We start from the raw sequence: 16,889 nt of genomic DNA, 5'->3' as shown, positions 1-16,889 counted from the left end.
TCTACGCTCGGCGGCTGCTAATTCTCACTCTCCCGGCCAGCTCCCCATGACTGCCTGCTTCCTGGGCGTCCTCACTCCGTCCACTCCCAAAGACCTGGGGGTCTCTGAGCACTGCACACAGCTCTAAGTATCGCCTGTTCTTTCACCTTCCACATGCATACATCTAGCCCCAACTGCTACTTTGAATTGCAGAGTCACTGTCCAAACTGCGTCCTCAGCACCTCCACGGATGTCTAACAGGCGCCTGGAAGTGGTCATCTGAAGCCTGAACTCTTGAACTCTGCACCCAAAGCCCCTGCTGCTGTGGAGTTCCTGTCCCAGCGAACAGCACCCCTGTGCTCCCAACTTCCTGGCCAGAACCTGAGAACTAGGCAAAATGACCTCGCAGCAGCCAAAAGCAACGTTTTGAAAAAGCAAACGAACAAACTAAAACCTATTTCTATTAGTCATTTTCACTTTGCTAAAGAGAACCCGGGGCACTCCCATGTTGAGGGTTTCCATCCACTTTCTAAGCTCACAGAAAAACAAGAGATTGAAGAGGCTGATAAAGTAGATAAGCACAGAGACACAGCGACACAGGACAGCATGGGAACGGGACCGGGACACCAAGCACAGACTCTAGTCAGCAGCCACACGATTTATATAGTGTAATCTCTAGTTCAGTGTCCCTACTTTTTTCAAATTTATTTTTTAATTTATAGGTTCACCAAACTACACAGGTTTCAAGTGTACAACTCAATACAACACCATCTACACCAGGGGTCCCCAAACTTTTTTCACAGGGGGCCAGTTCACTGTGCCTCAGACCGTTGGAGGGCCGGACTATAAAAAAAACAACTATGAACAAATCCCTATGCACACTGCACATATCTTATTTTAAAGTAAAAAGACAAAACTGAAATAAATACAATATTTAAAATAAAGAACAAGTAAATTTAAATCAACAAACTGACCAGTATTTCAATGGGAACTATGCTCCTCTCACTGACCACCTATGAAAGAGGTGCCCCTTCCAGAAGTGTGGTGGGGGCCAGATAAATGGCCTCAGGGGGCCGCATGCAGCCCACCGGCCGTAGTTTGGGGACCCCTGATCTACACAGTGCATCAGTTTCCCTATTTTTAAAATTAGAAGATTTGACTATATGGTTTGTAGGTCTCCTTTAGCTCCAGTGTTCTCTAAAGAAACAAGTTCCACTCCGCAGTGACACACCAGAAGCAGACAGGTCAAGAAGCATTCCCCTTTCTGAGACCACTCTGACTCAACTTTCAATGTTAATCTCATAGATTAGTTTTCTGGTAAAAAATTTAAACTAAGCATTTACTTTATAGAAAGATGGTGTCACAATATAAGACATTAATATGCATTAAACTCTAACTTTTCCCATCCTTTAAAATACTAGTATCAACAAATCATTTACTTACTCACAATCACCACCTTCTCTTGGTTTGTGTCCGAGAACGTAAGGACTTCATTCAACCAGTTCAGCTGTTCTTGGCTGAATCCTCCATTGAACTGGACAAACTGAGGCTCAGAAAGTCCTAAAATGAATTCCATATGTTAGATCCACGGAGTACCATTCTCTCCTCACCAGGGCATTCGAACGTAGCTAGTATGCGCACACCTCTTACCTCTCTTTAGGAACCCTGGGCAGCAACTGACCTAAAACAGGGAACTACACGGATTTAGAGCAATACACAAACACTGTAAATCATGCTGTACCTTACTCCTAGCCTCGCTACTCCTCTGCTCACTTCACCAGCTTCCTGTCACATTGAACATACAGTACAGGCTCTTGACGGTGCCCACTGAGCCGCTGCAGCATCACCCTGCACACGGGGCGCTTTTCAAGAACGCCCGTCCTCCTACGCTTAGTGCCTCTGCCTTTGTTTCCTCTGCCGCAAATCCTCTTCCCAAGACTGACTCCCCTTGGTCACGGAGGCTGCAGCGTCCTGCCTGTCTGACCACCTGACCTAAAACAGGCCCCTCAGTCCTACTTATTCTTGGTAGTCTCCGTCACTGTGTGAACAACCCTGGTACTGCCTCACTTATTACCTCTCCTGCACCTGCTTTCCTGTTTCCGCGACTCCCCCCATTGGAACGGTGATCCCGTCGAGCTGCTGACAGTTCTAAATAGCTAAGCTCTAGAAAAAGTGCTCAGTCTAGAACAGGCATTCAGATCCCAGTTTAAATAAATCTTGAACCGACCGCAGCCAAGCCATGTGCCACGAGGCTTGTGGGAGAAGTCCGGACCCTCAACAACAGTGACGATATACTTTTACCTTAGTCATCCATCTTCCTGCCGAATAAAAGGTAGCTGAAGAATTTAAAGACAATGCATTAGACTCTCAGCTCAAAGGAATAATTCACCTTGCGGACTATTCAATTCCATATTTGGGTTGTGCTCCTTCAGCATCTTCAGACACTGCTGATATTTGGGAGAAGACTGATCCACGCCCAGGACACTCAAGTCATAAGCATCGAGTAAAATGAACCGGAACTTAGGAAATGGTACAAAATGGTAAGCATAGTAACTCCCTATAGGCACAGTTTCCAGACCATGCACAGTCCTGTCTTCCAGAAACTTTGTGTTCAGTTTCGAGTTTGTCAAATAGTCTCTGCTGAAGTTATAGAATTCATGATTCCCCCAGGTATGATGAACTGGGACTTTCAGCATTTGAAATACGTTCATAACAAGTTCCAGTGACCTTTCTGAGGCTTTATACTGTGCGTTGTAGCCATCAATGATGTCCCCAAGCTGAAGAACGCAAGAGGGCGGGCTGCTTTGTTTATTCCAGTGTTCGATAGCACCCTGTAAGTGCAGAAGACTATGTCTGTAGTATCGCCGTCTGTTTCCTTGGTAATTATAGCCATCTTCTAAGTTAGCATATTGAATGTCTGCTATAACTCCAAAGGAGAAAAGTTCTGAACTCTCACGGACGGTTCTGGAACTGGGCTTATCATCCATCACTTCCGAACAGATTTCTGAAGGAAGTAAAAAAAAAGATAACTAAGTTACAAACATCTTAATTTTCTAACTGGTAAAATGGATATTATTACACTTAAGAGTTAACCCAGCAGTAGCCTGTTATAGAGGAAAATGCATGGGCTTTAGGATCTGACGATCTCAGGTCCAAATTACCAAGTTCTTGAAATGCTTCCGTTCTTATCTGTGAGACAGATGATAACCTGTATCCTTTAGAAGAGTAATAACTTACAGAGTATTATCCCAGGAATGAGTAGGCATTCTCATTCTAGTCAAGTCAAGTTCCAATCTGGAGTAATTGTGATTTTTAAGAAACACACGCTAGTTTTAAACATGTATGCACACACGTACACACACACAGGCACCTTCTTCCATAAACACCAATACCTCTATGACCATTTTAGGATTTTTTATTTGAAAGTCATACGTTATATTCATTGTACTTTATACATTAGGTTATGGCTGTGGGTGATTTTGTGTCAGAATGGATCTTTTCTCTTTGTTCTTGGGTAGGTCACCAGAAATAAGGTTCTCATATTCTATATCTGTGGTTTGACAGTAATAACAAAAGTGATAGGTTTACCCTAAATGTTTCAGGTATCTTTTAACACTAAAGTTTCATAGGTCCATGAAATCAGGCTGAGAGGGGTTACTAGCCATTCAGCCAATGTAGTTATAAAACACCTATTTTAAGTTAGGAACTATTTTAGAAGCTAATACTTTATGTAACATTACACATTTAATATGAAGAGGTTGCATGGAAATGCTGTGATAAGGAAATAAAGGTAAGGCTCTTAGCCTGACCAGGCAGTGATACAATGGATAGAGCATCGGACTGGGACTCGGAGGACCCAGGTTCAAAACCCCAAGGTTGCCAGCTTGAGAGTGGGCTCATCTGGTTTAAGCAAGGCTCACCAGCTTGAGTCCAAGGTCTCAGGCTTGAGCAAGGGGTCATTCGGTCTGCTGTAGCCCCCCCCCCCATCAAGGTACATAAGAGAAAGCAATTAATGAGCAACTAAAGTGCCCCAACGAAGAATTGATGCTTCTCATCTCTCTCCCTTCCTGTCTGTCCTTATCGGTGCCTCTCTCTGTCTCTGTCACAAAAAAAATAAATAAATAAAATAAAAATAAAAATGGTAAGGCTATTTAATGAATCACTCTGGTACAGAAACAAAATTTAACTGGTTTAAATTTTGACCAGTTAAAAAACACCACTATTCTATTTTAATTTACTGGATCTGTGTTTTATCAATTCACCTGTAACTGAAAAGGATGAACAATAATTTTATATACCCATTGCCTGAATCAGCAAGAAACTTTTGCAGCTTTTTGTCAATTTGAGAAAAAATTTCTCCCTGGGCAAACAAATATACAGAAATAAAAGAGTAAAGAAGTAAAACAAAATAAAATAAATCTTACTACCCACAGGAAACTCCAAAACAGAAAATTCACTTTGATGAAAATCGATTTGATGTGCTGAGCCAACCAGTTACTTTGAGCCGAAATTCCTGAAATTCCTGACAATCCCAGGGAAAGCTTTGGAATGAGGAAATACGGGTAACCCTGGACCACAACCTCAGGGCGCTGAAGAGCAGCCCAGACGCCCAGCCATGCCAGCTCCCAGAAGGTCCCAGGCTTCAGGGTACCCCGCCACCGGGGCACCCGCCGCTTCTGCTCAGAGGAAACCCGACACAGAAGTGGGAACTGAAACCAAGAAAGAGAACTCGAACGCTATTTTCCCACCATTTTTTTCCTGTACTTTGCAAATCCACCACGGAAGGGGGTGGGGGGGGAGGTCCAGACCCCAGATGCTGAGACATAAACAAAGGCAGACAACGGGCGAGTTAAACTTCCAAAGGAATGCAAAATACACTTCTACGCGCTCAGCCTGGTGAATATGCGGCTGTACTGCCCCCACCCCAAATAAGCGGATCCACACGAGGAACTCATCAACAACCCGGTAACCGAGACCCTGGCGGGGGCAGGGAACGTACGAGTGCATGTCAGACCCTGGGGCCCGGGGCGGGGGGGCCGAACTGTGACACAGCACACACGACCTCGTGCTGTGCGGTTCATAATCGGGTCACCTTCCACCCCGGGGCAGGAAGCGCCAGGCACCTGGGTCACACTCGCCTCGCCCTTGCTGCCCTAACGACTCAAGGTATCATTAATAGCAACCCACACACAAACTCAAACTACTTCCAAGTGCAAGACATCGGCCTGAAGGTGCAAAGGGTCAGCCGCGGGGTGTTCTCGTCTCCGAGGTCGGCGTCGCCCAGCGGGGAGGGGTCGCCCCAGCTTCCCCGGACCGCCCGGCCTAGGCCCCGCCGCGCATCCGGACCCCCAGGCCGGGCTCTAGGCCGCCCCTCTCCTCCGGGTCCTGCTGCCCACCCTCGCCCAGCGCCCGGGGCCGAGCCGCCGCCCACAGGTGCCACCGCGAGCAAATACCTACCACGCGCCAAATCCTCCTGGGCGATGGTTGCTAGCCTCCCCGCTAGGCGACCGCGTCACCATCGAGCCGGACGGAGCGAGCGGCGCGCCTGACTTCCGGCGGAAAACGTCACCCCGGAAGTTAAGGGGCGGGCCGAAGGAGGCGCGGCGTCCTCAACTGACGGTGGGGCTGTGGCTGGGCTCCGGCCGGAGCATGCGGCTTCCGGGTGGTCAGCTTGGGCTGCTGCTGCGGCGGCGGTTCGCTGTGTGGAGTCCCGCCCAGAGGACCGGCGGGGTCTTGCTCAGGCCGCTCTGCGCGCAGCTAGAGAAGGGGCGGCGCGCCCCGGAGCTCGCCGGCCGCGGTCTGCGTGGCCGGCCGCTGGGCACCGCGGCGCCTCCGCCCCCGACAGGCCGCAGGGACCCCGCGGGGCCCTCGCAGCCCGGGGTGAGTGGACGGCGGGAGCACCGCCGAACGAGCTCTCAGCCTGCAGTGTGCCATCACTGAGGCGTCAGGGCGTTCGTACGGTGTCTGGCACGTGGGTTCCCCCTTCTGAAGTTCGGGAGTCCGTGGAAATGGAGCGGAATGTATGGATCGTAGTTGCGTGCTGGGTCTGCTTGTTTGCTTGCTTGTTTGTTCCTCTCAGGTTCTGGTGCTGACCCAGCACTTCCCCCCTCGAGCACAGTGGTAGTCAACCTGGTCCCTACCGCCCACTAGTGGTGGTCAACCTGGTCCCTACCGCCCACTAGTGGTGGTCAACCTGGTCCCTCCCGCCCACTAGTGGTGGTCAACCTGGTCCCTCCCGCCCACTAGTGGTGGTCAACCTGGTCCCTCCCGCCCACTAGTGGGCGTTCCAGCTTTCATGGTGGGCCGTAGCGGAGCAACCAAAGTATAAATAAAAAGATAGATTTAACTATAGTAAGTTGTTTTATAAAGATTTATTCTGCCAAACTTAGCGAAAATCCGACATAAAGTACTTGGTAAGTAATTATTATATTTTTTAACTTTGCTTTATAAATTTTATAAAGTAAAGCTATTACCCTACTTTATAAATCACCATTACTGTGGAACCGGTGGGTGATTAGAAAATGTTACTACTAACAGAGATAAAAAAGTGGGCAGTAGGTATAAAAAGGTTGACTACCCCTGCTCTAGTAGATAAGTACGTGAAGTGGTTTTCAGAGCTCGGGGAAGAATGAGTTAGGCCTAGGTCAGGGGTCGGGAACCTATGGCTCGTGAGCCAGGTGTGGCTCTTTTGATGGCTGCATCTGGCTCGCAGACAAATCTTTAATAAAAAAAATAAATAACGTTAAAAATATAAAACATTCTCATGTATTACAATCCATTCATTTCCTACCGCTCATGTTCATGGTTGTGGGTGGCAGGAGCCGATCACAGCTGTCCTCCAGGGCAACGCCAAATTTTTATTGGATAATGCATAACGTACACGGGTCATTGTATGGCTCCCATGGAATTACATTTTAAAATATGTGGCATTCATGGCTCTCTCAGCCAGAAAGGTTCCCAACCCCTGGCCTAGGTGCTCAACAACTCACTATGGGAGGTGGAAAGGGTGTCAATAAATAATGCAATTTGCAGTAAGCTCCACTTTTTGATCTCTACATTGCCTTTGTTATTTCAGAAGCCAGAGTTAGGTTAACCTTCCAATTTTTTTTTCTTTATTTATACTAACAGTTATTAGTACAAGCAGGTAATTAACAGGTTTTTAAATCAGCAGTCAGAATCAGGGTCACACATAGAAACAGTCAAGGTTACTTGGCTTAGGGTTGTTCTTTGTTTTGGGGTTTTTTTCACATGAAAAGAAATTGACTTGGCCCTGGCGGGTTGCTCAGCACATAGAGCTTCCCCCAGTTTTGGACATATGGATGTCCCCCTTGGATTCTTGGTCAGGGCACACAGGAGAAGCGACCATCTGCTTCTCTCCCCCAGTTGGTGGCTCCATTGATTCCAGCATGGCCGCAGGCACTGAGGATAGCTGGGTTGGTCCAAGCACCTCAGCCTAAAGCCTATTTTCCGGCACTAAAAATAGCCCAGTATTCCAGCATCTGCCCAAATGGGTTGCTGGGTGGCTCTCCATCAGGGTACATGCGGGAGTCTGTCTATCTCCCCTCCTCTCACCTAAAAAAAGAAAAGAAATTGACTTAGAGGACTACTCTACCCTTGGAAACAAATGCCTTTGTAATTATATTAGGAGCCCAGATGTCCCTGCATCCACAGAAACTGTATTTTCTCATCCCAAATGACATACACCATTTTGTACATCTAACAAGGTCAACAACTCTGTGCACATTATATTAAACATGATAATAAGTTTAATGTGGTTAAATGTCTGCATCTTACTTGTATTTTTATTTTTGAAATCTGACCTAGTAGCCTGTTTCCTGGAAGTCTTTAGCAATCACATTTGCTATTGGAGGGGCTTTATTGGCTGGAATGAAGTACTTCAAGAAAAAGAAGTCAGAGAGTAAGTAGAGATCATCTGGTCAGCTCTGAGTAAAATCCTCCCTGGCTGGGTCCTAGCATCTTTTGGTTGTTCTTAGAACTTGATTTGATTTATTTGATTTTGTTTTATTATTTTCACTAGTATAGGATGGATCATATGTCAGGCATTTGAGTCCCTGTGGTTAGGTTAACTTTTTGTGTGTGTGTGTGTATTTTTCTCTCTAAGAGCTGGAGAAAGACCGACAGCGAAGCATTGGGAAGCCTCTCCTTGGGGGGCCGTTCTCCCTCATAACTCATACCGGAGAGCCCAAAACCGATAAGGACTACGTGGGTCAGTGGGTGCTGATTTATTTCGGTTTCACTCACTGCCCTGATGTTTGCCCTGAAGAACTAGAAAAAATGATTGAAGTCGTGGAGGAAATAGGTAAGAAAGCCACCACTGATGACAAGACGTGTGTTTACTTACTGTCCTTAACGTTACCATGCTTTTCACATTCTGGTATTGTTAGGTGGAAGGTCATAATTATTTGGTTTGTCAGAACAAAATCTCAGCATTGGGCTTGTTTTTTTACTTTGATTCCCATGACCAGTAAATTCTCCACCAAAATAAGCCTGTTGTGATACAAAATGTTGGGCTTCTTAAAAGTGTCGGTGTGGTCTGGGTCCCCCTTAACTCTGCTTTGTGTCCCTTTATTGTGGCCTTCCATCATTGACACTGCCGTTGCCACCTCCCAGGTGACTTGGTTTGACTCTGAAATCTGTGGTGTGGTCTACAATGTGCAGTCCGGGGCACATAAAAGGAATTACTCCAGGATATTCAGTCCTCATGAATAGTTTACCCTGCTCTTGGGGTAGGGTGGGGGGAAAACAACCTACACATACTGCATTGGGTTAGGAGACAGGGTACCCACATGGTGAGATCAGATACCAGCATGTATACACTGGTACAGGGCATTGGTAGATCATTTATCTGAGTCCACTGGAAATATATACGGATCTGTCCCTCCTAAAGGCTATCCTAGCCCCCTCTGCATCAATGCATCTTTGTGTTTCCTTAATGCCGTGCTGTACTAGCTACTGCACTGGACTGTACCTTCTGGGTTTCTTTGTTTTTTCCCTTGGAGTGTGAATACTGACTACGGAGAACTTTGTTTCAGATAGCATTCCGACTCTGCCGAACTTAACTCCCCTTTTCATCACTATTGACCCAGAGAGGGACACCAAAGAAGCCATCGCCAGATACGTGAAAGGTATGTTTCGTGAAGGATACTTTGTATCTGGTTAGCTCCACAGTGTTTGAAAGATGCACCCACTTGAACTTTATAGCGCCCTGTGAAGTGAGGGGACAAAGGTTATTATCACTGATTTTACAGGCACATAAACAGGTAAGGGTCAGAGTTGTGACTGTGGCTAGTAAGTAAATAAACAAGAAGTAGGTTTCTAAGTCCTGGAGCAGGGCTCTTTTTATTTCGTGGCAGTGGAAGAACTGAACTTGGCCTTCATATAGCAGCAAAACTAGTAGAGCCTTGAGAGTAAAGACACGCCGCTGTTAATTCTCGCTCTGGGCCTCATTCTCTCCTTCATACAGTTAATGGGTGTGTTCTGATAGAATGTATATTGAGAGATCAAAAATGAGTTTTCTGGCCCTGGCTGGTTTGCTCAGTGGATAGAGCATCAGCCTGGTGTATGGACGTCCCAGGTTCAATTCTCAGTCCAGGCACACAGGAGAAATGACCATCTGCTTCTCTCCCCTCTCTCTTCCCCCCTCTCTTCCTCTTCCCCTCCCTCAGCCAGTGGCTCAGTTAGTTCGAGCATGGGCCTCAGGCACTAAGGATATAGCTCCTTGGAGTGTCAGCCTCAGGCACTAAAAATAGCTAGGTTGATTCGAACATCAGCCCAAGACGGGTTGCCAGGTAGATCTCGGTCACGGGGCATGAGGGAGTCTGTCACTTAAAAAGAAAAAAAAGTATGAATTATATGTCAACACATTTTGAACTTAGCACATACTATTTTATAAATCCAAAACATTCATTATGACAAACATAACTGTTAATGTTCAATTCAAACATCTCAACATGCAGGTTAAAACCTATTAGAAGGTACTTTTAAAGACTAAATGGTGGTAGAGTTAAAGGTGAATCCTTACGTTTTACAGGGCTGGGTGAGTTGCTTAATTCCTCTGGATTCAAGTTTTTTCGCACATTCCAATACACATACTCTCTAAAGCTTTGAGGTTCTTTTAAAAATACGTTTTGTGAAGGACCTGCTATATAGTTTATGATTTAACAGATTTAGGGAGATATACTTGGCATTAAATACACATATTTAAAGTGCAGAATTTGTTACCTTTTGACACACATATGCACTTGGGAAACCATTGCTGCAATAAGAAGTGAACACATCTGCTGCAATAAGGAAGCGGACACGTCCGCTGTAGTTGCGGAGGGGGACACATCTGCTGCTGCAGTGAGGAGGGGGACACATCCGCTGCAATAAGCTGCAATAAGGAAGCGGACACGTCCGCTGCTGCAATAAGGCAGTGGACACGTCCGCTGCTGCAGTAAGGAAGTCGACACATCCACTGCTGCAATAAGGAAGTGGACACATTCGCTGCTGCAGTGAGGAGGGAGACACATCCGCTGCTGCAATAAGGCAGTGGACACGTCCGCTGCTGCAGTAAGGAAGTCGACACATCCACTGCTGCAATAAGGAAGTGGACACATTCGCTGCTGCAGTGAGGAGGGAGACACATCCGCTGCAATAAGGAAGCGGACACGTCCGCTGCTGCAATAAGGAAGCGGACACGTCCGCTGCTGCAATAAGGAAGCGGACACGTCCGCTGCTGCAGTGAGGAGGGGCACACATCTGCTGCAATAAGGAAGCGGGCACGTCCGCTGCTGCAGTAAGGAAGTGGTCACATTCGCTGCTGCAGTGCGGAGGGGGACACATCCGCCACCCCAGCAGTGTCCTTGTGCCCTTGCTAACCTCCCCTCCTGCCCTCCACCACCTCCCAAGTAGGATTATAGGTTATGTACTGTTTTTGAGTGGCTTCTTTCAGTGGAGTTACTTTGAGATTCATCACTCATTTTTATTGCAGTGTAGTAGTTGATGGACACGGGAGTTTTTCCCAGTTTTTGACTTTCATTCTACGTGAATTTATTTTCTTTTGGAACAAGAGGAAGTGGGTAGGGACTCAGGAAGAAGGTGGCAGTAGGGACGCTTCATAACTGATGCTGCATTGTAACCTGATGGTGGCTGTTGTATGTGGTTCTCATTTTTCACTGTCTTTCTTGTTTTGCATTTAGAATTTTCTCCCAAACTTGTTGGCTTAACTGGCACAAAAGAGGCGATCGATCAGGTGGCCAGAGCGTACCGGGTGTACTACAGCCCCGGCCCCAAGGACGAGGACGAGGACTACATAGTGAGTACATGCTGCAGCCCCAGGCCAGCTCCAGGTCCCGGGGCTCACCCGGCTCCACGCGGTGCCAGGCTTCAGAGAGGAGAGGAAACCGAAGGGTATTGCAAATTCCTGAGGAATCGGGGATCTTTGAAAGTACAGAAGTACAGTTCCTTTTTAAAGGATGCTTATTTAATAGGCATTCACCGTTCCCATAGTTTAATCGCCTCGTTTCTTTTCTTGTAGCGCGTAAAATGAGAAGGCGATATAAAATCAGTGGTGCTTGGACTCAGTAGGCTGTACTACTGGGTATCACGTTGGAGCTAAACTTACTTTAGTTTCTATAAACAGTATATTGGTTCGCTCTGTGTCCCCTATGAAGAGGTCAGAGAAGTACACTGATTTTAGAAAGCACTGTAAGGCCGCGAAAGAACTGCATTTTGGGGTTGAACAGTAAGAATTCGGAAAAGCGGGAGACAAGGGGAAAGCCGCGGATAGGCAGACGCTCGTCGGGTGTGTTTCCATGTCAGAGCGCCCTCTTCACGTTCCCTGGCACCGCCCGCAGCCCTGGGCTGGGCCCCGGTGCCTGCGCCTTTTCTCGGTGGTTCCCGCAGTCCTCCTCTCGGCACGCGCTCTTCCGTTGCAGGCAGCGTGGCCCTGGTGCTTTAGCATTTCCACGTTCACCACGGTGCTCGGCCCGTGCAGCCCGCTGCGGCTCCGTTAACCGTGGACCAGGAGCGCCGTTTGCGCCCCTGCAGCCTACGGCCTAAATCAGACTTCTGGCCCCTTTGCCCCACACCTACATTGGAATCTTATTTTCTAGGTCTGGTGCCTCATAGATTTAGGGAAACTTGGATTCATGGGGCAAAAAGACAAAAATTAGCATTTTTTTGTAAGCCCTGAGTTAAGGAAACAGGAAGCTCTGCTGTGAAGTAGTGAGGGGAGCAGAAGGGGCGGGCACGGGAGGAGGAAGAGCGGAGGGGGCGTGGTCACGGGGGGAGGAGAGGGGGCGTGGTCGCGGAGCGGAGGAGAGCGGAGGGGTGTGGTCACGGGAGGAGGAAGAGCGGAGGGGGCGTGGTCACGGGGGGGGAGGAGAGGGGGCGTGGTCACGGGGGAGGAGAGTGAAGGAGCGTGGTCACGGGGGGAGGAGAGTGGAGGGGGTGTGGTCGCGGAGCTGAGGGGAGCAGAGGGGCCATGGGGTGGGGGACTCCCAGACCGGCTTCCTCTTTCCATAGAGGAGAGCTGTGCTAATTGGACTTGAGGTTGTACAGCGAGATTTGTTCTGTGCGTAAATTCAGAATTGGGGTGTTAATTTTTTCATCTTAAAAATTGAAATGCAAATATTTAAGTCTTACGGAACTTCTTAGACACTCAAGAAGCCACCCTAGACCCCATTTTGAGAAATACTGGTCTCCTGCCATAAAGATTGAACATTCTTCCTGCCCGGTGGTGGTGTAGTAGAGAGAGCATCGACCTGGGGTGCTGAGGGCCCTGGTGTGAAACCCCGAGGACACGGGCTTGAGTGTAAGCTTGCCAGCTTGAGCACGGGATCATCAGCATGATCTTAAAGTCGCTGGCATAAAGCCCAAGGTCACTGACTTGAGCAAGAGGTCACCGGCTGGGCTGGAGACCCCTGCTACCCTCACCTCCCCTGGTCAAGGCACTATGAGAAGCAGTCGGTGAACAACTAAAATAATGCAGTTACGAGTTGATGCTTATCTTTCTCCCTTTCTGTCTCTTTCCCTTCCTTGTCTGTCTGTCTGTCTCTCAAAATAAATAATTTTTAAAAATTGATATTTGATAAGAATCTGTGTGGAGTTCATTGCTCTACATTTGCTAAATCAATCAGTAGGGGGAGACACTGCCCAGCTTCTCAGTTTATCATGGTATGACTTCCGCCCCTAGAGGTGACAGGTTGTCATCCGTAGGATGATGTGGGAAACTGCTCTTAAGATTTAAGGACCTGACCTGACCAGGCGGTGGCGCAGTGGATAGAGCATCAGACTGGGATGCAGAGGACCCAGGTTCGAGACTCCAAGGTCGCCAGCTTGAGCACGGGCTCATCTGGTTAGAGCAAAAGCTCACCAGCTTGGACCAAGGTCGCTGGCTCAAGCAAGGGGTTACTCAGTCTGCTCAAGCCCTCAGTCAAGGCATATATGAGAAAGCAATCAATGAACAACTAAGGTGTCGCAATGCACAATGAAAAACTAGTGATTGATGCTTCTCATCTCTTCGTTCCTGTCTGTCTGTCCCTGTCTATCCCTCTCTCTGTCTCTGTAAAAAAAAATAAATAAAAAATAAAGATAATGTCAGTGTACATTTTAAAAAAATAAAAAAGATTTAAGGATCTGCAATGAGTAAGGGACTACCTTAAAGGCTGAGATGTAACAGAATGAGGTTTTCTTCATCTCAAATAACAACAGAAGGTAAGCTTCAGTTAGTTAGAGCGTCGTCCTGATCCACCAAGGTTGTGGGTTCAGTCCCGGGTCAGGGCACATGCAAGAATCAACTAGTGAATGCATAAGTGAGTGGAACCACAACCTGATCTCTCTCTCCCTCTTTCTCTCCCACCTCCATACTTTTTGGAGTTTGTCCTACATATATAACCTGCACTGTTGTCTGTAAGAAGACTGAAAACCACACAATCATTTTTAAAGAGGTTACTATGTCTGTGCTGATCTAGAACAATTATAGTGTATTGTTACTTCTGTGTAAAGAGGAAAAGGTGGTAGGTGGTAACAGGAACAAGTGGATGTGAACTCACACTAATAAACGCAGAGAATTCCTCTCAGAGAATGCAGAGAAGCTGGGACAGTGGTTCCCTCCAAGGAGCAGAGCTGAGGACTCTGGGGGTCTGCAATGGGCGGAGGACATGCATTCTGTAAGTTTATTGCATGTTCCTTCTTTTTATTTAACGTACTTATTGATTTTAGAGAGAGGGAGGGAGAAAGAGGAACACCGGTTGGTTGTTCCACTTATGTGAGCCCTCACTGGTTGACTGTCCTCTGTGACCTGACTGGGGATCAAACCGACAGCATTGGCATGTCAGGACAATACTCCAGTCAACTGGCCACCTCCCCGGGGCACTTACTGTATATCCTCTCATCCTTTTTTTATGAGCTATATCACCTTTCAAAAAGTACAAGGTGTGTGTGTGTGTGCGTGTGTGTGATCAGGGCGCAAGTGTGTGTGTGTAGATGCAGAGTAGAAGAACTGAGTTGTTGGCCTCAGTAGAATCCCAGCAGAGAGAGTGGCAACGTGGTGATATAAAAAGCGGGGGCTCTGCGGTGGGGCACATCTGGGTTCTAAGCCTTGGCCTGGATTTCCCAGCTTCAGCTCAGCCCTTGAGACTGCCCTGCTGTTGGTAGAGGTGTGTGTGTAACCTGTCTGCTGGGCTGACCTGCCTCGTGGAGGAGCTGGGGAAACTAGAACTTCATCTACTCTGTACTAGAAACTGACTGCTCTTTGCCCTGCCCAACCCCAGTGCATGCTGAGACCAGACCGCTGACAAGTTTCACATCTATGAATGAAACAGCACTCTATTGTATATCAGAAGTAATGTATACTAAGCACACTCGTAAGTCCAATACATTAAACTTCTATTTCTAAAGGAGAGGGAGAGCAGAAGGAAGAAGAGGGGAGAAAGAGGTGTGAGCTGCAGGGGAGGTTTGAAGAGGGGCCTGGAGACCGGGTGGAGCCTGGGCTATGTCAGCCGTGTACAGAAACCTGCCCCCCGCAGCGCGGAGCCAGGACGTGCGCTCAGCAGCTGCCGGCGCTCCCTCGCTCTGCATTCTTTCCTTATGTGACTTGGCAAGTGGCTCTTTCCATTTGCTGTGTCTTTATGCATGTGTGTATATAACAGCCTCATTACCTCACAGGCATACAATGTGTGCTCGGGTATATTTGCAGGGTGTCTCCAGTTCGGTCAGTAGGATCGCATTCCTGTGCTCTCTCCTTGCCAAAGGGCAGTCAAGCCTGCAGGAAGTTCCGAGAACTCTGCATTCCAAGTCATCTGCTCTTTGAAACTGCGATTTTCTGGAAGCATAGAACTGAAAAGATTGATGACTTTCAGATAGGAGTGAGTTCTCAGTGTGGTATAAAAATTCCCTAAGGGAGAAAAACACCAATATTCACGTTTCCATTTGAATCACGAACATGAGTGCTAAATACTGTGTTAGAATTTATAAAGTGTATGTTTAGTAGGTGGTTTCTGGTGTCTTCTCACAACGCATGGTAAGCAGAATTTAGGTGGCAATGAAGGCAGACAACCAGATCGTCCTAAAACAGGAATGCACACCCAAGAGCTTACTGAAGAAAGTCGTTTCTCCCCAGCCCTTTGATTCCACGTGATGTGTCTTTCTAATGTGGTGAAGGGGTCAGGGAGCACTGTACTCGTAGTGTAAGCTCTTCCCAAGCACGCACGGTTGTTCCACAGCACGGGCTGCTTTACGGGGTTCAGCAGCTGCTGTGTTTCCAAAGGGGGCTCTTCAGAGATTGTGTGGATGAGTGTGTTAAGGATGGAACCAAAAGAAATCCAAATTCTAGTTGCTCTTTCAGCAGTGATCAGTGCAGATTTCTAGAACACAGAGGATTTTGGGTAATTTGTTGCTGTGAATTTGCTGTAACAGGCGTCGGTCTGTTCCATGAGTAATAGGGGCCACAGAAGTCAGCGAAGCGTTCATGTGACATCTCTTACCCCAGCGTTGTGTTCAGTGAAATAAGCAGCTCACTGTGGTAATCTTTTGCCATCCCCACCCTCCTTTCTGCAGGTGGATCATACCATAATCATGTACCTGATTGGACCAGATGGTGAGTTCCTAGATTATTTCGGACAGAACAAGAGGAACGCAGAAATAGCCGGGGCGATTGCGGCACACATGCGGCAGCACAGGAAGAAGAGCTAGCGTGCGGCGTGCCGGAGCGGGCTTCCCCCGCTGAGGACGAGGGGAGCTCCGCCTCCCATCGGACACGGCACACACGTGTATGTACACATGTGTGTACACAAGCATAGATGCGCCTGCAGAACGGCCTGCACACCGGGAGAGCAGCTCACTGCGGACCGGCACACTGCCCTCGGGACCAGCCAGCGTAGATTCTTGGAACTGGAAAGAGTACAACCAAGCCTCCCAGCAGCCGCTGCAGGACCGGAGGACCAGACTGTGTGAAGCCGGTGGAGGGGACCTCGGGGAAGGACACAGCCGACGAGGCACAGCCGGAGTGCTTCTGCACGTGGTCGGGCCCTTGGTCAGCGCGGCGCCTCTCCGGGGTGCTGGGCCCTTGCTCGTGCGGCTGGGACAGATCTGCAGGAAGGGCGACTCCGTGGTGCTCATGGTGGCTGGCCAGTTACTGGCCGTCCAAGGACTGTCCCTGTCGGGTTTGCAGTCTACTCTGCTGTCAGCAGGTGCCGATCTGACTGAGGAAGGGGGAATCCATCGGGGGACCCATTAGCTCAGTGTCCCCAGGATCTTCCATGTGATTTTCAGCCAAACGACGTGCGGGGTTCTCAGGGGCACCTCGTATGTATGGAGGCGAGAGGGGTTGATCTGAGTGTGAGGCAGAGACCCCTCTGCCTGTGCTGGTCCGCACTGTGTGCAATAAATGTGTGTTCAGTTCTGCA

General features: G+C 48.2%; 2 protein-coding genes across 6 annotated transcripts in view; one reads left to right on the top strand and one right to left on the bottom strand.

Moving 5' to 3' along the window:
* ADPRM (ADP-ribose/CDP-alcohol diphosphatase, manganese dependent) overlaps positions 1 to 5,543 on the bottom strand; it is an 18,120-nt gene extending 12,577 nt beyond the window's left edge. For all 5 annotated transcript variants that reach the window (XM_066364890.1, XM_066364886.1, XM_066364887.1 and 2 more), the window contains exons 1-3: positions 5,437 to 5,543; positions 2,369 to 2,983; positions 1,423 to 1,539 (exon numbers count right to left, since the gene is read on the bottom strand). In XM_066364890.1, the coding sequence (XP_066220987.1) occupies positions 1,423 to 1,539; positions 2,369 to 2,966 (715 nt within the window). In that variant the 5' untranslated portion in view covers positions 2,967 to 2,983; positions 5,437 to 5,543. The remainder of the gene's footprint in view (positions 1 to 1,422; positions 1,540 to 2,368; positions 2,984 to 5,436) is intronic.
* SCO1 (synthesis of cytochrome C oxidase 1) lies at positions 4,595 to 16,889 on the top strand. The gene is made up of 7 exons (XM_066364532.1): positions 4,595 to 4,681; positions 5,344 to 5,859; positions 7,807 to 7,897; positions 8,102 to 8,299; positions 9,033 to 9,125; positions 11,181 to 11,296; positions 16,042 to 16,889. Exons 1-7 carry the CDS (start codon positions 4,595 to 4,597, stop codon positions 16,174 to 16,176), a joined length of 1,236 nt encoding a protein of 411 aa, XP_066220629.1. The 3' UTR covers positions 16,177 to 16,889.

This window comes from Saccopteryx leptura, chromosome 2 (genome assembly GCF_036850995.1).
Source record: "Saccopteryx leptura isolate mSacLep1 chromosome 2, mSacLep1_pri_phased_curated, whole genome shotgun sequence".
NCBI lineage: Eukaryota > Metazoa > Chordata > Mammalia > Chiroptera > Emballonuridae > Saccopteryx > Saccopteryx leptura.
This window is presented reverse-complemented; position numbering and strand designations above follow the sequence as displayed.